General features: G+C 50.6%; 1 protein-coding gene across 4 annotated transcripts in view; it reads left to right on the top strand.

Moving 5' to 3' along the window:
• GIGYF1 (GRB10 interacting GYF protein 1) overlaps positions 1–25,237 on the top strand; it is a 1,784,248-nt gene that overhangs the window by 1,552,351 nt on the left and 206,660 nt on the right. For all 4 annotated transcript variants that reach the window (XM_069645982.1, XM_069645992.1, XM_069646001.1 and 1 more), the window contains one exon: positions 23,214–23,401. In XM_069645982.1, the coding sequence (XP_069502083.1) occupies positions 23,214–23,401 (188 nt within the window). The remainder of the gene's footprint in view (positions 1–23,213; positions 23,402–25,237) is intronic.

Here is a 25,237-nt window from a genome sequence, read left to right as displayed (position 1 = left end):
AGGGTTCCCCTTCCTTTGATACGCTCCAACCAGCGTGTGCTCTACGGAGATGGCGATGCCAATAATGAGACCCGTAAGAAGAGTGCCGTCAGGAGTGGTTTTGCCCTATTGATGTGTCTGAAGGAAGTCAGCTGAGGGGAAAAAAAAGGGGGAGGAACGGCAGCGGTCGACTGCATTACGTTTGCTCATATGGCCCAGATGTACAATTTGCTGCATGGACATTTTTGTGTTGACAGTGAGCAAAGAAAGTGACCAGCGATGGTAACTCCTCTCCTATGATAGCTGGTAATAAAGGGCTGTGTTCCCCAGCCCACAGGTACTGTACTGCATTTGGGGCACTAGGAACAATTGTGAGGTTTGGTCCTGCAAATGTATTGATGGTAATGAGCAGCAATGGTATTGCATAGGTATCAAAGTTAATGTAGTATTTATGTATATATATTTCTGATGTTTGTTAATCTGCTTAGAATCACATGCTGTGCATAGGTCCGACATCCAGTGGTCACTGCGGAGTATTGCATTTTGTTTTTCGTAGTCGAAAAGGGGACGTCGACAAGGCGTGTCTGTAACACTATCCCTATAGTGACGTGCGTCGTACCCACAATCCCTCACGCGTCGAGGTCCCTCAGATTGTTTTTTTCCACCCAGCTTCTGGTCGCCTTACGCGGAGCTCCTAGAGAGACATTGCAAAATACTTACTACGGACCTTATTATATTCATAAAGATCCCTCCACTCGACGTTAGCTGTGAAGCTGTTTCTCCGCCAAACAGGTTTTCGACGGAGGGGAAGAGACGGAGGGGATCCTTCGGCGCTGCCGAACACGTGGCCTGGCCTCGATGGCCAACATACAGTAGGGAGAGTGGGGGTTCGAACTTTTCTCTTCTCTTTGAGAATGTCTTTCTTTCTCCCCTATCTTTCCCTTGGGGTTGTTATCACCAGTTATTATTGCCTCAGCTATGGAGAGGACACCTTTTAAGTTTTGCCCACGCTGTAGGGGCAAATACACTTGGAAGGATAAACACAAGCTCTGTAATCATTGCTTGCCCCTCGATCATAAGGAGGAATCCAAGAACTCTTGAACGGAAAGTTAAGAGGTGGGCGGACTACGCTATGCCGCCGCTGTTACAGAAAGTGACGAGGAGGGTGATAACTCTACGTCCGTTACGGAAGTCATTAACCACCAGAAGGAGTGCTCGCGCTCCTCGACGTTCGTCCCTGGCCCCGACGGGCTCGGCTCACGCCCTGCTTATGGGGATGAACACCCCGGCGACAAGGACGCACATAGACCCCATAGGCCTAAGCACACAACCCAGGGCTCTTCTTCGTCGAAGGATCCATCAGCGCCGAAGGGGACGTAGGGCACTCCGGCGTCTACCTCAGACCGTAAGGGTCTCAAGCCCCACCCGCAAACGCAGCCGGGACCAGCGATTGGGCTTTCATCAAACACGGGCGCTACCTCAAAAACATCCGACGTAACGCTCCATAGAGCGGCCGTCGAGAAACAACGCGTAACGCAGGCAACGTCGATACCAGAGCCCTCTACCGACGAACTCGTTGTCGAGAGCCTGGCGAGAATTGTTTCCGAAGACAAACGTAAGCGGACGACGAAACAGATGTCGAATACCGCACCAAAAGCTATAGTAACGCCGAAAAAGCACAAGAGTAGCCAAGAACTGCCCCCTTCATCTAAGGGCACTTCTGAACTACCGGAGGGCTTTTCTGAGGGCGAGGGAAACCTTTTGTCGACGTTGTGGGAGCGTTCTAAGCGTTTGGAAGGCGAAAACACTGATTTCCCCCCTCTAGACTATTCAGGGGTCCCCCATGAGACCCCTGAAAGACTCCATTCTTGTATGGAAAAAATGGAAAGGTTTTTGGGAAGCCAAAACCCACCCACCCACAAAAGACCAGGAGAATGGCCCCAGGATGACCCTAGGGTCAAGATCCCTAGACTGTTTACCCTTTCTACCGATGTATATAACCTCACTGAAGAGGAGCAATACCTCCAAGAAGATGAGGAGGGGTTGGGTGGAGAGGAAGAACATGAGGAAGAGGGGTTTGAAGAAGATCCTTACACTAGTGCAGGAGTTTTTGAAGAAGATGCAGCCACCTCGCAGCCCTGGCAATCCCCATCAGTGCAGCCTTGGCAATCCCCATCTGTGCACTCAGACCCTGATGCCTTTCACCCTTCTCCTCCCAAGGATTCACCTATTGGAAACACCTCTCCCATAGATGACCAACCTTCCCTTAATGCACTATTGCGCAAGGCTGCAGCGCATTTTGAAATAGACACAGGGGAAACTCTTCCTGACATAGACTTTGTAGAAAAAGTTATTAAAGAAAAAGCCCCTGTTAGTCAGTCTATTCCGCTCCTGGCTTCCATAAAGAGAAGAATAACTCCTTCCCTTTCCAATCCTGTATTAGTCAGAGGGGTCAACCCTCGGATAGAAAAGCTCTTCAGCCCTTCGTCCTCTGACCCCTTGTACATCAGAGGACATTCTATTCCGGACTCCCTTGTAGTTACTAATACAAGAAAAAGAGCGGGGGTACCACTATCCACTAGTGAGGCACCACCTGACAAAGAGAGCAAGAAGCTCTATGCACTTGGGAAGAGAATCACGACCTCCGCTGCCTTCTCAACTAGGATTGCGAATAACAATTCACTACTAGCTAGCTACGCAGATGCACAGTGGAGCAAGCTGCGCAGCGAAGCAGAGGACGCACCAGAACCCTGCGTTCACGCCTGTTAGATATCATCTCGGAGGGAACTCTTGTAAACCAGGGCATCGTAAAGAACTCCTTAGATGCCGCAGAGACGGCTGGCCGTTCCCTGGTTCAGGGAATACTTCTCAAACGCCATGTCTGGCTGCGCAATTCGGGATTTAAGCCAGAAACCCAGGCTTCCCTGATAAATAAACCCATAGAACAAACACACCTGTTTGGGAAAGCAGTTGATGAGGCCCTAGAACATGCGAAGAAGGAATTTGATACCATCAAGACTCTTGACCAAATTTCTAGGCCCCCTAACGGACGCGGCTATGGCAATAGACGCTCCTTTCGTGGCCAACGCCAGCAAAACCAACAGCAATTTTACTCTGCTACCAACTGGCCCTCTAACCAGGGTAACAACCAATTCAGTCAAAGAGGCCAACGCCGTGGCAAAGGAAGAGGTCGCGGCTCCAGCCCCAAAGGTTCCACGACCAATACCAACAAATGACCTGAAGATTCGGGTCCCCTCCCATGCATCACCGGTCGGGGGCCAGCTAACATCGTTCCTATCAGCATGGGAGGAAATATCGTCAGACCGCTGGGTTTTATCCACCATAGCCCACGGATACTGCATCGAATTCAACGGTTCCCCAAAGTACAGACCCCCACGGAACCGACGCATGACACCGGAACACCTCACCATTCTTCTTCAAGAAGTAGAAGAGCTACTGAAAAAAGAAGCTATAGAGGCTGTCCCCCTATCTCAGGTAACAGAAGGTATTTATTCAGTGTACTTCCTTGTACCCAAAAAGGACTTAACCACGCGCCCTGTATTAGATCTGCGCCCAGCGAACAGGTTTGTCAAACCCCAAAAGTTTCGTATGGTGACCTTGCAGGAAGTAATCCCACTGTTATCACAAGAGGATTACATGACAACACTAGACATGAAAGATGCATACTTTCATATTTTAATGTTGCCAGCGCACAGAAAATACCTCAGGTTCAAGATAGAGAACAAGAAATGCCAGTTCAGAGTACTACCCTTCGGGATAGCATCTGCACCAAGGGTATTCACGAAAGTACTGGCAGTGGCAGCGGCCCACCTGCGCAGGTTATCCATCCCGGTATACCCTTACCTCGACGACTGGCTCATAACCGGGGATTCTTACGAAACATGCTTCTCCAATACCCAAAAGACCGTAGACCTTTTGTCCCAACTGGGCTTCTCCATCAACGAAAAAAAATCCAGCTTAGACCCCAGGCAAATCAAACAATTCCTAGGGGCTCTAATTCAAACAAAGGACGGCCTTGTCTTCCCCTCCAACGGGAGGGTCCAAAACATGCTGTTTCAGATCCCCCATTATGTGGCAGGTCGAGAGGTGACGGTACGCAAGGCAATGCGCTTGCTAGGGATGATGGCGTCATGTATTTATTTGGTACCTCACGCGTGCCTGCGCATGCGCCCAATGCAAGAGTGGCTCTACAGCCAGTGGTGTCAGGCCAGCGGACAATGGGACGATCTAGTGGTGGTCTCGCAGGCCTTGGTTCTCTCGCTACGGTGGTGGACAAAAGAAAACCTGTTATTAGGGAAGACTTTTGCCACACCCGCAGTGGAAGCCACTCTAACCACAGACGCATCCCTCACAGGATGGGGGGCTCACCTATCCCATCAGACTGCTCACGGAGCGTGGACTCCAAGCTTAGCATCCAAGCATATAAACCTGCTGGGACTACTAGCGGTGTTCAAAGCACTGAAAGCCTTTCAGGAACACCTACAAGGAAAGACAGTGATGGTCCTCACAGACAGCACCACAGCCATGTACTACCTCAACAAGCAAGGGGGCACTCACTCTCCAGGACTGTCCAAGCTGTCCCAGAATATATGGAAGTGGGCTCTCAAACACAACATGTTCCTACTATCACAACATGTACCAGGGGAACTCAATCTGCTAGCAGACAAACTCAGCAGAGACTTCCCCCTGCCCGAAGAGTACGAATGGCAATTGCACGAAGACATCGTCTTAGACGTCTTCACGCAATGGGGATTCCCAGAAATAGACCTGTTCGCAACTATGGAGAACTCACAATGCCAAAGTTACGCCTCCAGGTACCCCCAGAACCAGTCCAAGGGGAACGGTCTGTCGATTCAATGGTCAGGGAAATTTGTTTACGCCTTTCCCCCGACTCCCCTTCTCAACAAAGTGGTGCACAAGATGCACCAGGAACAGGTTATCATGATACTAGTGGCCCCAATGTGGGCCCGGCAGCCATGGTTCGCTCACTTGATGGAGATGTCCCTATTCCCACAGTGAAACTTCCCTGCCCGTACAACATGCTGTCACAGGACAAGGGCAGGACTCTGCATCCATGCCCTCAGACCATGAACTTGGCAGCCTGGCTCCTGAGATCATGGAATTTGGACATTTACAACTCCCGCAGAGATGTATGGACATCCTCAGGGAAGCCAGAAAACCTAATACTCGCCACTGCTATTCTAGCAAGTGGAAAAGATTTGTCATCTGGTGTACAGGTAAGAGCATCAACCCGGTTGACTGCTCTCCCTCTAACATTGTTCTGTACTTGACCCATTTACTGGATTCATGTCTAGTCTTCAATTCCATTAAAGTCCACCTAGCGGCACTTTCTGCATACACCACTTCCCAACTTAGTGTCGTGGTGGAAGATACCAGTTATCAAGGCCTTCATGGAGGGGGTAAAAAGAATACACCCTCCGATAGCTAACCCAGCTCCCGGATGGGACTTAAATGTGGTACTTTCTAGACTCATGGGCCCTCCTTTCGAACCCATGCACAAGGCAACTCTTAAAGACCTCACTCTTAAGACTGCTTTCCTAATAGCTATCACCTCCATTAGGAGAGTAAGTGAACTACAGGCTCTTTCAGTACTAGACCCCTTCGTAACAGTTCACAAGGATAAGGTGGTTCTACGCGCACACCCAAGGTTTGCACCAAAATTCATCTCGAAAATTTCAGGTAAACCAGTCAATAGAACTACCAACGTTCTTTCAAACCCCTTCCAGCTTGGGAGAAAAAGTCTGCATACACTAGATGTACGCAGAGCCGTCATGTTCTACATGGAAAGAACCAGACCACTGAGAAAGACTAATCAGTTCTTTGTCTCGGTGGCAGCAGGAAGAGAAGGAGATGCTGTTTCAAAGTCCACTATATCTAGATGGATTGTTCAATGCATCACTCTCTGTTTCTCTCTTGCTAAGAGAGAACTACCCTTCAAGCCAAGAGCACATTCCACTCGAGGCACTGGGGCTTCCATAGCGTTCATTGCAAATGTTCCCCTTCAGTCCATCTGCAAAGCGGCTACCTGGAGTTCTGTGTACACCTTTACAAAACACTACTGTCTAGATGCACTCTCTAGATCTGACTCCCAGGTGGGACAGGCAGTATTAAGACATCTTTTCTCTACTGTTCCTTCTCTTAACCCACCGCCAACTCCGGGTACTGCTCGCTAGTCTATGCACAGCATGTGATTCTAAGCAGATTAACAAACATCAGAAGAGAATGCATTACTTACCGTAAAAGCATTTCTGATGGTTGTATCTGCTTAGATTCACATGCGCCAACCCTTCCTCCCCGCTCGGATGGAAGAAACATAGACATCCCTTTCTATATTTCTCTCTCTTTTCTATACTAACTCACGTCTAGAAGGCTCCCTCAGGGCAGAAAAATACAAACAGAGGGACCTCGACGCGTGAGGGATTGTGGGTACGATGCACGTCACTATAGGGATAGTGTTACAGACCCGCCTTGTCGACGTCCCCTTTTCGACTACGAAAAACAAAATGCAATACTCCGCAGTGACCACTGGATGTCGGACCTATGCACAGCATGTGAATCTAAGCAGATACAACCATCAGAAATGCTTTTACGGTAAGTAATGCATTCTCATATATATTAGGAGGCAATGTTTTTGTAATGTGACTGAAAGTTGCTGGTGAAGTTACATTAGACTGACCTTGTGGTTGTGAGATGCTGCCATGGTGAGAGGTCAATTTTGTCTTTGTACGAGTGGGTGATGTGCCTAGCTGGGAAGGTGCATAGTGTGTGTGTGTGTGTGTGTGTGTGTGTGTGTAGCTGTTGTGCACAAAGTGATGCAAGAGGTTACCAATTGCTGAATGGCTATGTGGAGTGAAGGGAGTGAATGATATGTTTGAGTGAGATGTTTTAGGTTTTATTGCAGGATAACATGTCTTCCTCTTTAGTTTTGTAGGTAGATTCATGTGTTTCCATCCACAGGTGGACTTTGATTTTAATCCACATATGGACTTTTTGGTGTTAATAGATTTTTGAAGAGGTGACCAGGTCAAAACCTGTCGGAGATGTTTTTTGTGTGTTGTGAAATGTTTTGATTAATCTTTTGTTTTCAGGTGGGACTTTATTGGGCACATTTTTTGATGAATTGTTGATCTTGTCAACCATATCTTACTGCTGTCGTTGTCCCTATAGGAGGAAGATGTGTTGTGTTGAGTTCTGCCTGCATCTGGTTCAAGTGAGTGGAATGGTCAGATGGAATGCAGAGCAGAGAATGTTTACCTATGAGAGTGTTCCAGTGTTGTCAGTTGCAAAGATGTAAGCCCTGAGAGAGGATGCCGGTGGGTATCCTATGTCCCTTTTCCTTACCTGACTCTAAGAACTGTATTTAATGTACCCTAAAAGAAGTAAAGAAGTTAAGTTCACTGGAGGTATTAGTCATTTGTGGCCAGGGACAGAACCCGACAAAAGGTTTCATGGTAGATATACCAGTCGTGAAAGCCTTAATGGAAGGGTTCAAGTGACTATAATCCCCCTATTTCAAACACACCCCCACAGTGGGATTTATACAGTTTTACGTAATCTCATGGGAACTCGCTCATAAAGCTGCTTTTCTGACAGCTATCATTTCTTTAAGAAGGGCAAGTGAGCTGCAGGAATTGTCAATTTCATAGCTTTTAGTCCAATACATAAGAACAAGTTATTCAAGGGGATTGGGGTCCTCCCACGTATTCCATATCTATGACAGTAATCCCCACATCTGTGCTGCTTCGGAAAATCTTCGGCGTCTGTGTCCTGCCTCGATGTCGATATGCCGCCCTCGAGGACCTCCTCCGACGGCCGATGTCACTGGATGTTATAAGTAGGACGCACGACGCCCGTAGCCTCAGTTCCGTTTTTTCCACGAACGTGTTTGCTTCGGAGATCTTAGCGCGCCTCGACTCTTTGGAGTTCCTGTTCTTTCTCGGTTCTACGAACCTGTTCGTATTGTGAAGTCTTTCTTCGTGAAGGTGTCTACCTCGTCTTCCACGCCGCGTCCGGGTTTTAAGAAATGCGGGGACTGTGGGTCCAAGATGTCGGTAACAGACTCTCACGACGCCTTCCGACACGGATGACTGTGCCGACTGCCAGTCGCTCACGTCCAAAAGCCTTGCAGGAGCGCAAGAAGAAGTTATCGGTAGGTAAGGTGTCCAAGCCACGGAAGTCGAGGTCTGCGGGGCTTTTGACGGACGATTCGAGGGGCGACTCTCCACGTCGTCGGAAGTCCAGTGGGTCTCAGTCCCGGAGTTGGTCCCGCCACTCCTCTGTCTCTTCGAGGCACTCCCGGAAGCGCTGCCATCGGTCACCTTCCCCGTCCTCAACCGAGGACTCCAACCGTCGGCGGGTCGGTTACCCCACCAAGCATGCGACGCCGGAGGAATGGGCTTCCTTCGAGAAGAAAATGTTGCCTATTCTCGATTCGCAGGGCACTGGTACGTCCACGCTTCCGAGTGGGGTCGGTCGTGATCGGTCGAGAGACGCCGCTCGCACGCCTTCGGGCTTGGGTGGTCGGCACGATTCGCGGGAGAGGTCCCGCTTGGACAAGGGGAATCGTTCTTGTCATGCCTGTTCCAGGTCCCGGTCCTCAACGCGCTCGAGACCGTGTGCACCTGTGGTGTCTTCGAGGAAGATGTCGACGCCGGTGGCACCGAGGTCGTCTACTGACTCTTTCAAGGCTCCGCCTCCGAAGAAGTCGTCGACGCCATATGCGCCCAGGCTGTCGAGGGACAGACACGCTCTGGGCTCCGGCCTCGAGGACTGTGTCTACGCCATCGATGCTGTCGGCGCCGCGTTCGGCGTCGACGCTGATTCACTCGATGCCCTCGACGCCTTTCGAGGCTGTTTCGACGGGGGTTCCCCGGGGCTCGGTGGAACCACCTAGAAAGGCTCTGGCTAAGGTCAAGCATGTCTTTGTTCCACATTCTGTGCCTTCTTACCGCCAGCTTGAGTTTATTTCAGAGGTGGATGAGGGCTCTGATGATGGCATAGTTACGGATACGGTGCCGGACGAGATTCTCTCGGGCCATAGCCAAATGAGGACCTGCGGCAGTTCCTGCATGATGCCAGTGGGCTGGACACCTCTCCGGAGGTGGAGTTTTGTAGGCCTGAGCCTGGCACTCATGCCGACTCCTCGTACCGACACCTTATGTCCACGGTCACCGAGTACTTGGGATGGTCTGCTCCCCCAGGGGATTTTCTTCAGGATGATTTTACGGATCTCCTCAACCAAGGTCCACCAACTGACCCGGTACTGCCGTTCCATATGGCTCTACAGAGGAGGGTGGCGGCGGCTTGGACTGCTCCGGAGAGTCTCCCGGCAGTGGGCAAGTCTTTGCTGCAAAAATATCGCCCCTGCTACTTGACCAAGCACCCCACTCCGGAGAGTTTGGTGGTGCAGACAGCTACGGCCCCGGCAAAGCAGGCGTCGTATCCTACCATCCCTCCTGATGGGGACGACAAGCGTTTTGACGGCTGCACGAAGAAAGTGTTTTCTTCAGGGGGTATGGCGCTTCAGTCGGCCAACTCAGTTTGTGCCTTGTTACGTTTCAAGCACACTCTGTGGAACTGTTTCCTTAGCGGCTGAAAATATTCCCGAAGGGGATGGTTTCCTTGCCATGGTTCAGGATGGCAAGGATTGCATGTGTCAGTCGGGTTTAGACATGGCAGATTGCGTCAGCCGGTCTATGGCGGCGAGCACCGTGATACGCAGGTTTGCGTGGTTGCGGAAGGCGGGGTTTGCTCCTGATGTGCAGGCCCGGCTCCTCAACATGCCCTTTGACTGGGAACATCTTTTTGGCACCAAGGCTGACGAGAGCCTTGAGAGGTTGCAGACCTCCAAAGCTGCAGCAAAGTCGTTGGGCGCTGCAGTTCGCCAACCTCCGCCTTTTCGTCCTAGGGGACAGCAATGGAGGGGAGGTTCCTTTCGTTGTTCATCCTTTGGTAAAGCGAGAGGAGCTGCCAGTCAAAGGGGCCACCGTAGGAGTGCCAGAGGTGGAAAGCAAGGTACTCGAGGTGCCAAGGCCGCTCGGGCTGTTGCCTCTTTGCCCTCAGGTAACGCTGCAGCCGCTTCAGCTCAGTCGTGAGGCCATGTCCCATGGTTTGCCGGTTGGGGGGGGGGGAGGCTGGCGCAGCATCTTGCATGTGTGGGTTCTGGAGATCATAACCCACGGCTACTGTCTTCCTTTCCGGCAGAGGACAATCCACCGGGGAATCTCTCTTTGAAGAGTCCGGATCCGCTCCTTGCGCAGGAAATTCAAGCCCTGCTGGAGAAAGGCACCAGAGAACTGGTGCCTGTAGCAGAGAGGACCAAGGGATGGTATTCCCCTTATTTTTTGATTTCCAAGAAAGACGGGGGATTGAGACCCATCATCGACTTGCGCGGTTTGAACAAACTCCTCAGGAAGGACAAGTTCAAGATGGTTACTCTCAATCAAGTCCTCCAGGCCCTTCAACTTCAGGACTGGTTGGTGTCTCTCGACCTCAAGGATGCTTATTTTCATGTGCCGATACATCCAAAGCACAAGAAGTACCTGAGGTTTGCGGTTGGTGACTCGCACTTTGTTTCGGGTCCTGCCGTTGGGAATGGCCTCCGCCCCGATCTCATGGTAGTGGTGGCAGCGCACCTCAGGAAAGGGGGGATTCACGTCTACCCCTACCTGGACGATTTGTTGATCAGGGCGCGCTCTCCCGAGCAAGTCCTGGATCATCTGTCCGTCACCTGCCACTTCGTCCACAAGCTGGGCTTCTCCCTCAACTCAAAGAAGTCCCATTTGACACCAACTCGGAGGCTCCAGTACATCGTGAGGGCTCATCACATTCAGCAGATGGTGCACAAGTTTCAGCTTGCCCAGAGTCTCCCTGCGTTAGAGTTCTTGAGATTGCTCGGCCTCATGGCAACCTGCATTCTTGTCATATCCATATCAATCTGTTGGAGCTGAGGGCCGTCAGGCTAGCCCTAAAGGCTTTTCTGCCGACTGTGCGAGAGAAGAATGTCCTGATCCTGACAGACAACATGGTGACCATGCACTACCTCAACAAAAAGGGGGGGGGTAGGGTCACTCACTCTGTGCAGGGAGGCGATGCAGCTCTTCTGGGCAATCCAGCAGGAAGTTTCAATCTCGGCAGTTTACCTGGCCGGATTCGAAAACGAGACGGCGGACGCTCTGAGCATGCAGAGCGCGATCTCTCACGAGTGGGAGTTGGCTCAGGAGATTCTCCTGGAGATCTTCGCCATTTGGGGGACCCCTCAATTGGATCTCTTCGCCTCCAGTGTCAACCGGAAGTGCGAGAGGTTCTGCTCGCGGGAATTTCCTCCAAAAGGAGCCTTAGGAGACGCGTTCGTGGTGGAGTGGTCATTCCCACTGCTGTACGCGTTTCCTCCAGTCCCCGTCATCCCGCAGGTACTGCGGAGGTTACAGAGGTTCGGTTCCCGGATAATCCTCATTGCCCCAGTGTCGGCCCGGAGGGCGTGGTACCCGGACCTTCTCGACTTGTCCATCTGCCCTCGACGTCGTCTTCCCTGCCGAGACGATCTGCTCTCACGGGAGTGGGGGCGTCGGGTTCTCCATCCAGAGGTCAGATCCCTCAACCTTCACGCTTGGTTTCTGAAAGGTTGAGGTATAAGGATTGGGACCTCCCTGAAGACGTGATGGAGGTGTTGCTCTCGGCCAGACGGCCAACAACAAAGTCCCTGTACCATTGCCGTAAGTTCTGCGACTGCTGCAGGGTTAAGAATGTGGATCCTTTTGCATGTGACATTCTCATGGTTCTGTCTTTTTTGCTTTCTTTGGCCCACAGGGGCTTGCAAGTGGGTACCGTTAAAGGTTACCTGGTGGCGCTGTCCATATTGAAGCGCTCGTCTGAAGAGTGTTCCTATTTTAGAATTCCTTTAATTTCTCAGTTTCTGAAAGGGCTCATTAATGTGTTCCCTCCGTCACCTTTCTAGGTGCCCGGTTGGGATTTGAACCTTGTTCTCAAGTTTCTGATGGGTGCTCCGTTTGAGCCTTTGCATTCATGCCCTTTGAGACTTAACTCTGAAAACTGTATTTTTAGTTGCGGTCACTTCCGCTCGCAGAGTGAGTGAGTTACAGGCACTTTCAGTTAAGCCACCCTTCACTGTTTCATAAGGACAGGGTTGTCCTTAGAGTTCGTCCTTCCTTTCTTCCGAAGGTGGAATCGGAATTTCATTTAGGCCAGAAGGTTGTTATTCCGGCGTTTTATCCTCCTCCACATCCTGGTAAGGAAGAGGAGAGGCTCCATAGGCTTGATCCTAGGAGAGCATTAAGCTTTTATATTTCACGCGTGTCCCGGGTCAGAGTGGACGATCAACTCTTCATTGGTTACGCTGGAAAGCGTTTGGGACAAGCTGTGACGAAACAGACTTTGTCTTGCTGGATTATTTTGTATATCTCTGAGTGTTACCGCTTGGCGGGTAAAGACCCAACGGTCGGTTTACGGGCCCATTCTACCAGGGGTATGGCTGCCTCTACTGCCCTACAGATGGCTGTTCCTATTCGTAACATCTGTGATGCAGCCACCTGGGCTTCGGGACATACTTTTGTACGTCACTACTCCCTCGATTCCATCCGGGGGCAGGATCTGGCCTTTGGCAAGGCGGTCCTTTACTCCGCAATTTGATTGGGCATTCTAAATTTCTGATTTCTACATTCTTTTCCCACCTCCTTGCATTGGTACTGCTTTGGGAGTCTGTCATAGATATGGAATAAATCGGAGGACCGAATCCCCTCGAAGAACAAGTTACTCTCTTACCTGGTAACGTTCTTTCGATGGGATGGTCCGACGACGTATTCCATATCGCTCCCTCCCTGACTTCCCCGTTACAGAATTTCTTATGCGATTGCAGCTTACGTTTCCGCAAGGCTTTGTGTGTCAGACTGGCAGAAGACTGGTGCCACACGTTCTGGGGGAAAAAACTACAACTGAGGCTACGGGCGGCGTGCATCCTACTTATAACATCCAGTGACGTCGGCCGTCGGAGGAGGTCCTCGAGGGCGGCGTATCGACGTAATCGACGCAGAAGCCGAAGATTTTCCGAAGCAGCACAGCTGTGGTGATTACTGTTATAGATATGGAATATGTCGTCGGACCATCCCATCGAAAGAACGTTACCAGGTAAGAGAGTGACTTGTTCGTCTTGAGAACACACCCACGTTTTGCACTAGTTTACATTTCCAGGTTCCATGTCAACCAATCGCTTGAACTGCCAGCATTTTTTCACGACCCACAGAGCTCTGAAGAAAGAGCCTGCCATGCACTAGGTGCTAGAAAAGCTGTCCTGTAATACCTCAACAAAACTAAGCAAATCAGGTAAACAGACCAGTTCTTAATTTCTCTAGCTGCAGGAAGAGAAGGGTTATCAAAGGCAGCCTTTTCTAAAAGAATAGTTAAATGCATAAAGCAGTGTTGCAGGTTATGCAACAAAGAACTACTTCCTAAACCTAGAGCACACTCAGCGCGTATTGGTGCCTCATTAGCCTTCATTGCGAATATTCCTTTGGAGGCAATCTGTAGAGCAGCTACATGGAATTCGGTTCACACATTCACTCGACGTTATTGTGTGGACACACGCATGGAGTGGAGCCTACCTCCTCCCGTTACTGCTCACTAGTCTATGCAAAGCATGTGTTTCTAAGCAGATCCACAGGCCTCCTAAGACAAACATTACATATCTATAATTGACCTTCTCATCTCATCCATGTGCATTTACAACATACACCGCTTGACACCTAAATGTCTTGGAACCTCAAGTCAGAAATAAAAATAAGTTGAGGAGCTTGGTGCATTAAGGACCATGGGTAACAGTACACATCGCAGTAGGGATAGCATTACAAACATGCCCAGTCGACGTCCCTTTTCGATTTAGAAAAAAACAAGTCATGTAATACTCCACACCTAGATATCGGCCTATGCAAAGCATGTGAATCTAAGCTGGTACAAGCATCGGAAAGACGATTACAGGTATTATGGAGAATTCTCAGAAATGTGCCAATTTCCTCAACCTTGGAGCCCCCAGCAACTTTGCTGGATTTTGAGGACTTGATTTTTTATAACCTTGAGAGAGTGAGACCCTTTTTCCCCCCACTCTCATGTATTTTAATGTGATCTTTGTACTCTGTGTTTCTTTTGGTTGTGGAGTCTGACAAACTCCATAGGCATCCTCTTTTACATTGTGGCACACAGCACCTTTAGTGCAGTGACACAAAGAAGTCTTAAATTTCCCCAGGGTTTAAATACCTTCTCTGGGATAAACTACTGTTTCCCAGAGCAGTAAAGTGTAATTGACTTTACTTACATTTGTAACTTTCTAGACCCAGCACACACTATCTTACAATAGGGTGCTGGAGGGGTTACCTACCATCCCCTTTTGTCTTTTGTTTCTTCTCAGGTAACATTTTTATGTTACCCTTTCCTCACTGAATGGCTGATGCCAGTGGTTTCGCTTTAACTACTGTGGTGCGCATTTACTGCGGGCTGCGTTTGCAGCTGCAGTAAAGCACCCAAGGGTGCCATTTATGTAAAAACGGCCCGGTCTTATTTTCTTCGCCATTTCTTTGTGGAAAGGTCCTTCTTGAGATTTACTCTGCGCGCCAAACCAGGTTTGGTCCCTTTGTTTGTTTTGCCTTTGGCGGGATTCACAAGTGAAGCCCACCTCTGGCTCTAGGGTGTCTGGGGTAGTCAGGAAGTGAGGGAGGTGCCTGAAAATCCCTGTGCTTAAACTCCTAGGAGACACAAATGCACTCTGTGATGATAGGCTGGCTGACTGTCCAGCAAGGACAGCCACCCTGCTGGGTGATTGACAGCTAGGCTGGAATGAACGGGAGAGAACTGTATAAAAGGCAAGTACATGAAGAAGATGCCTGCTGTAACTCCTAGACCATTGGTTTGCCCGGTGAAGCCCTGCTGCAGTGCCGAAACGCCAAGTTCACATCAACAGAGAAGCCCCTGCAAGGACGACTTCTCCCCTTGAGTTGGTGGGACCAATCAACTCCAAAGTAAGCCACCTGGACATCCATCTCGGAGCTGGTTGAATTTCCACAGAGTTGCTGCTGGAAACCGTAGAGCCAGAGAGAGGAACACCAGTATGTGCACGTTGCTTTTAAGTTGGCCAAGAGCTCCAGGAAGATCCTCTGGACTCCCAGGAAGTATGACTGACTGAGCCTGAGCCCCTGCAACAGAGTGTGGGACCCCAGAAGCAAGGAAAGTCCATTTCGACAGCCAGGAAACCACAGTGTTGCTATTTGCGGTAGACGCAGGTGCTGAAAAACTGAACAGCCACTGAAAGTGAAGTTTACCGGTTGCAAGTTGTGTCCGTCCCAGTGCGGTGCAGGAGTCTCCAGACGTCCTCCCTCAGCATGGGGTCTGGCATGGATTCACATGCTCATGAATATTCCCTGTCGTCAGGCTGGGATTCTTCGGTAAAGAGAAAATCAGTTTGTTTAGTTTCTTAACTTTCTTTCTACTAATAACCAATGACTGGTCTCTGGGTCATACTGCCCCCAGCCAATGACTGCCCTCTACCTAAGCCCCTCCTCTGGCAGCCATCTTCAGATTTTACCGCACTTTAAAGTGATGGGAGTCCTCGTGCTTCGCTCTCGAGCTTTTACTGCGTGTTGTGTTTTTTCAAAGAGTTTTCTCTCATTTTTCGGTCTATTCAAGCCTCAAGCTCCACCGATTAATTTTCCAATTAACGGTGACCCGTTTCGGAAATGTCTATGCCCCTCCAGGGCAATTTTTCATATAATTTCACTTCTTGGAGGATTCCGGAAGATCTTTGAAGCCTACCCCGCGTGGTCATGGCTCAAGACAAAGGAGACTCGACGCCTGTTGGGTCCAAGATGTTTCGGATCTGCCCAGTATGTGGACTACAATACGTCTTCAGCACTCCCGGTGTCTCTACTGCCTGCACTCCGACAAGTTGCACATGGAGGAGGTCTCTGTGTTCTGCAAGAACATGTCCGCCCGGACCATGAAGGACCGTCTTAAAACAACTCGCTGACTGGCTGGAGGTGAAGAGCCCAGCATCAGGTGAGAAGTCGTCGTCTGAGCAGTCTTCTATGACCTTTGAGGGCGCTCTGACGATGGGGGCCCAACAGAAGGCAAAGCACCACGGGCACCGGAAGCGCCGTTGGTTCGGGCTCCTCGGCTGCCAGGCCCGGCGCAATGTCACCGACGTCATCAACCACGAGGCAACGCTCTGGCTCGGCGAAAAGGAAGTCTGAGAACCCGGGTAAGCTTCTGGAGGAGCCCTGGCCGATCCTGACAGAGAAAGCCATTGGGGAGCGAGGCAGTGACCCTCCCCCCACGGTGAAGGCCTTTGACGTGGCTAAGGTCGTGAAGGCCCAGATTCACCCGGCTAAGGCCTCGATTGAGGGAGTTGTGGTGTCCCTGGCGAAGCCCGCAGAGACGACCCCCGTGGAGACGGCCTCCAGGCCTAGAGTTTCCCTGCCATCCCGGAGGGAATCGTCTTTCCAACTGATGGAAAAGACCCCTGTGAAGCCCCGGGCCGAGGAGGGGGGGGTGCTGTAGTCCTAGCGGACGCAGATACCTCCTCCGAGGACGCGCTGTCTGTCATCAAGGCAGTCCTGGACAAGAGGTTCGACAAGGTCTGGGCCTGCGGGAAGGATCCCGACGAGGCGGATGTGGAGAGCGGGGTTGAAGCTGACGAATGACGACAGGTTGATGAGGAACTGGGGGAGCCTCTGCCAAGGCTCCCTTTGCAACCGATGCCCCCATCGGCGGACAGGTCGGAAGAGATCTTGCTGGCACTGCACACCCTGTGCACAGAGATGAGGACAATGTTGCCCTTACCGCCGGCAGACGATCCAGCGGCACCTGGGTCGTCGGGGAGCCCTCTAGCCAAGCGGAGGTGAGTCAGCCACCCCCACCTTTCCATCCTTGAACTCCATCCCCTCCGCCGAGGGAATGAGACAGCGACGACCGGGTGTTAGGCAGAAACCTGTGCAGTTCCCTTAGGGACCACTGCAAACGGTTTAAGACTACAGGTGTTTGGCAGTAAACCCACTTGGTAGCTGTGACTGAGCAGTCAGACTTCAATCAAGAAGAGTTAGGCAGTATATAGAGTATACACAATAGGTACAGAGACACAGTAGCACAAGCAAACACTGACCAGAGCTTTGGTGTAAAAGTATATAGTTATTTATTTAAAGACACTTGTAAATTACACTAGCAGAAAAGAGGTAAGTACATTCAGCACACAGTCACTATTCTATATATACAACCCTAATTACTTATTAGACAAGTCTTAGTGAGAAACGCCACTTATTTTCAGACAGAGGTGAGCGCTTAACATTAGATGGTACTCTAATAAGTTATTAAAAAGGTAGAGTTATGGAAGCAAACAAGTTTCAATACTTTTACAAAGAACCACAGTAAGGCAGGATAGGCAGAGTTCTACTGGAGAGCAAGGAAGTCAATTGCAAGGCCCACTCTTGGAGAGAGCAAGCAGAAGGCGGTCCAGGTTCACACAGTTGGTTTATGCCCAAAGAGTCTTGTAGATAATTCGCACAAAAAGGATGAAATTAAAGTCAGGAAAAGTTAGCTAGGTTGTCCCAGGCCAGCCCAGGTTAGAAAGTCGAGGCTTTGCTGTCACTCCGAATGATCTGTCGCAAGGGAAGCCAGGCGGGACACAGTACATTAAGTGTGAAGGAAGCTCCAGTGGGGGCAGTTGTTCCTGGCAGCGGGTGCAAGTCGGTGTTTCGTCCAGAGGAAGAGGTCTCGCCGTGGAGGAAAGATGAAGGTCGTTGCACTGCCAGGGAAGAAACCAGCTGCGGAGTTCTTCGGTTAAAAGGTACTTCCCTTCTCTTCGCGGTAGTGGTAAACCGTGGTATTCCGGTTGCCGGGGTGCTTGCACGGGGCAAGGCGGCCACAAGATGCTCCAGGAAGGTGAAAAGATGGCAAAACTGGTTATCCCCACCAGTCAAAGGAAGAAGACACTCCGGACTGGAGATCTCCTCTGTTGTCGGGAAAAGTGGTGAGACGGTTCAGCAGGGCTCCACCGGTGGTGGTGTCGTCGTTGCAGGTCGGCTCAGCTTCTCCCTCCTCGGATTCTTAGGTACTGTGGCGACTTCTGAAGTTCCAGTCCCCAAAGCCCTGCTTTTATGCAGCAAACCCCCATTCATTCAGCCTAGCTGTAAATCAAACATGCTAAGTGGTGAGCTGACTGGCTCACCACTTGGGCCAATCACACAAGAGTGCGATTTGAGTTGCCAAGGCAACTCAGTCCAGGGTGCCTAAGCCCCCTCCCACAACCCCTGTGGTACCCAGACAGAGTGGCACCATTTTTGGAGGCTTCTGTGGAGAAGCCCGCCAAAAAGTGGAACAAAGGGCTCGACTTGGGTTGGAGTCACAGAAGAGAACACAAACGCCATTTTAGAATCTAGTTCTGGCAAAAAATACCAACCGGTGAATTAATATTAAATAAATAAACCGGCGGTATGTTCGAGGCTATAGGAATTAAATAAAGTTGGTAGCCTCGAACAATGGGAAAATCCCATAGAGATATATTCGCTGTCGAATATAAATAGTATCCACTTCCACCAGCCAAAAGTTGATCAGGGGGGACGGAGACGTGCCCCCTCGAACAACAGACCCCGGGGCAATCGAATTGCCCCGACCAGTACGTCCACAATATGATGGTTTGTACTGGTTTCTATTCATAATTTGGGACTAGTAAAGCCAATGGTGACTTTACATGCCCTGGGAGACAGTAGTCAGTCCCAGGGTATGGAGTCTATGTTGGGGGGTCGCTACGACACCCCTGGGTTACGGCACGGAGTGTGCTGTGTAACCCACATCAAAAACACGAGACCCTATGGAGTAAAAGACCCCCATAGCCCATAAAACACATGGAAAGATAAAGGAACACCTCAAATCATGTCTAAGAGTGTGAGTAAAAGAGTCTCACTCTTAGCAGGAGAAAAAAATTAACCCCAAAAATCCAGCAAAGCTGCTGGGGGACTCACTAGGTTTGGGAAATTAGCCTTTACAGAGAATTCTCCCTAACACAGGGACGGACGACGGCGGAGACGACAGAACAGATCTCCCATCGTCCCCTCCCGATGAAATTGGCTCGTTATCGTGGCCTGCTACAATAGGGAGCTGTGGTTTAAAATCGCCCCCCTCCTGGACTTCCTTGAATGATGACAAGAGGTCGCAAGCCCTTGACATCCTACAAGAGGGGCTTTGTGCCACGCCTTCACGGTAGCCACGGACATCGTGGACACCGTTTTCGCCAGATGGGCAACAGCGTTTGCCTTCACCAGCGTGGTTAACTCAGGGCCACTGACTTCCGGGTAAGGCCCACTCCTAGTCGCAGGAAGCCTACAGAGCCCGCAGCAAGGCTGGTGGACATCGTCGTCATCTCCAAGGGGCCCAAGGTGGCAAGGCCTCGGCGAAGCAGGATTGAACCGGCCGTGACGTTGGGCCCCCACCCGAGCACCCCGGTGGGAGGCCGGCTGGCGAACTTCGTCAGCGTGTGGAAATCAAGTTCCACCGACTGTTGGGTGCTGGATGCCCTGGCCCACGGGCACACACTGGAGTTCCAAAGGAAGTGCCTCAACAAATACATAAGATCCCAAATATTCTGGATGGTCACCCTTCCGCACGTGCTGGGACAGCTGGAAGAAGGGGACTTCCTTTCGTCTCTGGACCTGCAGGATGCATACTTACACATCCCCATACACAAAGGACATCGAAAGTTTCTACGCTTCGTGGTCCAGGGGTGGCACTATCAGTTCAAGTCACTGCCCTTCGTTTTGAAGTCGGCACCAACGGTCTTCAACAAGTGCCTGGCACCGGTGGTGGTGCGGCTGCGCCTGCAGGGGATCAACGTCTACCCCTATCTGGACGATTGGTTCATCCGAGCGAAGTCAAGGGAACTCTCCGTCGACCACACAGCGAGGACTGTCCGCCTGCTCACGGAACTGGGTTTAACTCTGCAAAGTCCTGCTTGTTGCCATCGCAGGACGCCCTGTTCCTGGGAGCCAGGCTCAACACGGTGGCGCGGCTGGCTTCACCGTCGGAGGAGAGGATAAAGGCCATCCTGGGCAAGGTAAAACAGCTTTTGACTATGGAAGTAGCCAGGGTGAGTTCCATCAAGTCCCTGCTCGGCATGATGTCATGCATCTACCTTGTGCGACTGTGCAGGTTGCAGATGCCCCCCGCAGGAGTTCCTCAATGCCCGGTGGATACAAGTGGCGGGAAGCTTCGAAGATCAGATCTCCCTCAACAGGACTTTGCGTCAAGCGATCCAGTGGTGAGGCACCCGCACGCATCTCGTGGTGGGCATGGACTTCCAGACCCCAGCGCATCAGGAGACTGTGACAACGGACGCCTCTCTGGAGGGATGGGGCGCGCACTCCGGAAATCTCCACACAAGAGGCCTTTGGCTCCCGGAGGAGAGGTCACTGCACATCAACATCCTGGAACTTCAGGCCATGTTCTGGGCCTTCAGGTCCTTCCTTCTGTCCCTCAAGGGCAAAGTTGTAAGGGTCTTCGCCAACAACACCACAACTATTTTCTACATCCGGAAGCAGGGGGGCACCAGATCCCCAGCTCTCTCCAAGGAAGTACAGGATCTGTGGCACTGGGCGGTCACCGAGGGGATGTTCCTGGTACCCTTTCACCTGGCAGGAGTAAAGGGCACCGTCGCCAACTCACTCAGCAGGGAGCTGCGCTCCTGCCACGAATGGGAGCTTCGGCATGATCAAGTAGACCTCTCATTCCGACGATGGGGCAATCCCCAGATCGACCTGTTCGAGACGGCAACAAACACCAAGTGCCGGAGGTTCGCCAGCCGGTTTCCCCAGCCGGGCAGCATGGGGGATGCATATTCCTTCCCCTGGGACGGCCTGTTCCTCTATGCATTCCCACCGTTGCTCCTGCGACTCATCTGTCATCTCAGACGGTCCCGGTGCGGGATGATCCTCGTCGCACTGGCATGGCCGGGGCCGATATGGTTCCCGGACCTTCTGGACATGTCGCCGTCCCTCAACTCAAGCTACCGACGGAGGCAGATCTCGCCAGGGAAGGAAGCGTGATCCTGCATCAGGACCCAGGATCTATGAACCTACTGGCTTGGCTCCTGCAGTACTAGAGTTCGGAGGCTACGACATCCCAGCGGACTGCAAGGAGGTACTTGCCAAGGCCAGGGTTTCCTCGACTCTTAAGTGCTGTGGACATAAATGGAAGATGTTCTCTGTCTGGTGCCGTGCACAGAAGATCAACCCCCTACACATTACGCCCTCCCTCCCCCAAGTGCTGCCGTACTTGCTGTCTCTGGCCAAGGCGGCGCGGCTGGCGCATGCCTCCATCAAAATTCATCTGGCAGCGATCTCCCGCTACACCAGAACTCCGGGGTGGTCGTTGCTGTGTTCTCACCACCTGGTGAAGGAGTTCATGAAAGGACTGTTCCGATCGTTCCCGCCGGTGAAGGCTCCGGCCCCGGCGTGGGAGCTCAATGTGGTGCTGACCAGGCTCATGGGCCCGCCATTCGAGCCTTTGCATTCGGCGCTGCTGCGATTCCTATCGTGGAAGACTGTGTTTCTTGTGGCCATCACCTCTGCACGATGAGTAGGAGAGATCCAGACCCTCTCCTGTAAGCCTCTGTACCTGACATTCTACCAGACAAGGATAGTGCCGAGGACGCACCCCTCCTTCATGCCCAAGGTGCCGTCAGACTTCCATCTCAACGAGCCCTTGGTGTTGCCTGTTTTCTACCCATCGCCTTCGTCGCCGGCTGAGAGGACTCTGCACTCACTGGATTTGGCTAGAGTGTTGAAGTTCTACGTGGACCGCACAAAGAGTTTTCGGAAGACATCACAACTGTTTGTGAACTTTGCCCTGTGAACCAAGGGAAGGACCTCTCCAAGGCTTCTATTTCCAGATGGCTTTCCGGCTGCATCATGCACTGTCACCGTTTGGCAAACCGACCGTTGCCAGGCCATCCGAAAGCCCATTCGACCAGAGCGACCGCTGCTATTACGGTGTTCCTGTCTGGTGTGCCCCTGCTGGGCACCTACGTGGAGGTTGACACACACCTTCACGAAATTCTACTGCATCTACCGGGATTCCAGGGAGGAGTCTAGAGTCGGCCAAGCAGTGCTGCGCAACCTGTTTGCTTGAAGGTGAGCCTGGTGAGGAGGTAAGAGGTGGAATTGATGAAATGTATCATGTTGAGCCTTGCCATCTCCGGTGGTTGTGCATGTGTGTTCTGCTAGGTATTCTTGTATTCATGAGCATGTGAATCCATGCCAGACCCCATGCTGGAGAAGGAACAAGTTACTTACCTGTAACTATTCTTCTCCAGCATGGGTCTGGCATGGATTCACATGCGAACCCTCCCTTCAAACCCTCTGCAGCTCTTCTCTTGGTCCTACTGGCACTTTACGTGCTACCAAAAATTAACTGATTCTGAATGCCAACAATAATACATTGCCAACAGCACCCTAGCAATTGAAGTCACCTATGGGTGTAGGTCTCTGCTGTATGCCATCCCAAATGGGTATTTACTGATTCTGGACTAATAGATTGTGTATTTTTGAAGTATATTTGTGTGTTGTTTTTACAGTGTTCCCTTCTGAAGAAGGCTTACATTAACTGACTAGTAAATAAATTAATAATTGTTTTATCAAAAAACCCTGGGTGTGAGTGTTTGCTTGGATACTTCTCACTGTGAACCTCTGTGTAACTCCCCTACAGCTCAAATCGACCCCTCTTGAGATAAGCCTGGCTACTCATCCACACTACCAACCTGTATAGTACAGACTTCTACCAAAGGTTGGGTTACTACTGCCAGGAGGTCAGGGTTGTTGGAGTGCACCCTATGGGTCCTGCATACAATCTTGCCTAACGGGTATGTAATGTTTGTCATACATTGCCCTAACGTTCTCTCCAGTGTATGGAGGTGTCGGGCAGATCTGCGCCCTCTGGCAGCGGATAAGTTTCCGACAAGCAGCTGCACTGGGAGGATAGGCCTCAGAGATGAGGAATCATTGAGAAGAACATTCATCAGAAAGAACATTACCAAGTGGTAAGTAATTTGTTCTTTGAACTCCTCTTGCAATGCTATTCTGCTTTTTCACTCGTGCAGTCTTTCCCATTTCCCATTTACCATTATCTCTCTTCACCTTTTTCCCTTCCAGCACGGAGGCCTTAGCATGAGCAGTTCTGCTATGGCTAGCATGTCTGCCCAGTGGGGTGATACCAGCCCCTTGTGGGGTGGCCATGAGAAGAACAGTCCTCTTGGTCCTTGGGAAGAGAGTCTTAAGAATGCTGGGTCGAGCATGAGGAGCATTGGGCTCAAGAACAGTCGAAGCAGCCCATCACTCAGGTATGCCTGTTAAAGGGGATCAAACTTTGACCACTTTATTGCTGACCTGTGATTGTACCATGTTTGGTGTAGGAGTTGAACAGACTAGGCAGATCTTCACTCGGATGGGTCTTTGAGAAAAAAAGGGTTAGGATAATTTGAGTTCTTAATTGGCATGTTATGCTGAATGCCTCCAACTTAAAAGAACTATGATAGCAGGTGGTGTTAACCCATATTTTTCTGGGTACTCCATTATCAGCTTCAGATGGATGAACGGCTCTGCCTATAATTCGAGTTTGCAAAATGCAGGTTGTGCCCTCCTGTCAGAGTAAGCACTTGATCTGTTTTTGTTTTAGGGACCCCTAAACATTGAGCTTTTTTCCTTTTATTTTTTTTGCATCATTGATGTAATGTGTTGTCTACGGTCTTTACTGAATTCCCCCTACTTTTGCTTTCTTTCTTTACTATATTGTACTTGGTTGCCCAAAACTCACCTAGGACAGGAAAATCACCCAGATTTTGCCAAAGGGCGATTTCATCTCTCTGAGTTGGTTTTGGAGAGTAGGCTGCTGTCATCTGTGATTGTCTCGGGCCATCAGGGAGTTGAAGCAAATTACTGCATTATTTACAGTTAACATTTTTGGTAGTAATGGGGTGTAAGGCAAAGTTTGCATGCAGTACCCTCTGGGACCACTACACACAACTATGACTACAGGTGTAAGCAAAACCAACCTTTGGTATAAGTCTGTAGCACAGTCTTTGGTAGCGAGCTGAGCAGCCAGTCTTATCTCAAGAGGGAATGTGAGCTTGTAATGCGGTGACAGAGGTCTAAAATTACAAGTATTCAAATAAACACTTACACGTAAAGTTTCTTGGTAAAACGCTCATTAATTTATTACACAGACAGAAAACATTCACTAAAAGGAGGCAATCAATATCACACCAAAATATCCTACAATACTTCACACCAACCGGGTCTGAAACATTTAAGCTACTTTGAAGGAGGCGCAAAATGGCATTCAATGCATTTGAAGTAGGAGCAAAAAGGCATAAGTTAATAAAACGAATAGTAGAGTTACTTTAAAACAGTGCAAATAGTTTGGGTTCACCAGAGCAGTTGGCCCAATGCAATAGTTAGGCCAAAGTCAATGGGCTAGTGTTTTGTATAGGTAAAAATGGTTCTGGTAGATAAATGGAAAAGTCTTTGCCACGGTTCTCAGAAGAAAGTTATATGTCGGGTCACAAGATGACTAGGTCTGTAAGTTGCCAAAGTTTCACGCACTTTCCCAGTGAGAGGTAAGTTCTCTCGGTCGTGTTATCACAGTACCTTAGATTGAAGAAAAAGATGCAGAGGAAGACTTCTGTTCCTGCAGATCTCGCTGTTCCTGTGCCTCAGTCGTGGGGACAAGAGGGAGGACATTGGGGGACTCCTGCACTGCACAGGGGACTGGTCACAAAGCTGGCAAACTGGCAATTCTTCAGTTCCAGTAGCTATCTTCAAGCACACAAACTGATGTCCTTCTCCCTGGTTATTCGGTTTCCTGCAGCACTCTGAGGACAATACAACCAACACCGAGAATATTATCCAGGTGGCTTACGAGTTGATTGGTCCCACCAACTCAAAGGGAGAAGTCGTCCTTGCAGGGCTTCTCTGTCGTGATGAACTTGGCGATTCGGACCTGCAGCAGGGCTTCACCGGGCAAACCAAGGGTCCAGGAGTTGCAGCCGCCGTCCTCTTCTAGGGGGTCTTCGGTTCTTTCGTTCCAGTGGTTGACTCTGCCTTCCAAGCCAAGAGACTCGCATTTGGGTCTCCTAGGAGACGAAGCTCAGGGAGTTTTGGGCACCTCCCTCACTTCC

Source organism: Ambystoma mexicanum, chromosome 1p (assembly GCF_040938575.1).
Source record: "Ambystoma mexicanum isolate Mex_15411 chromosome 1p, UKY_AmexF1_1, whole genome shotgun sequence".
NCBI lineage: Eukaryota > Metazoa > Chordata > Amphibia > Caudata > Ambystomatidae > Ambystoma > Ambystoma mexicanum.
This window is presented reverse-complemented; position numbering and strand designations above follow the sequence as displayed.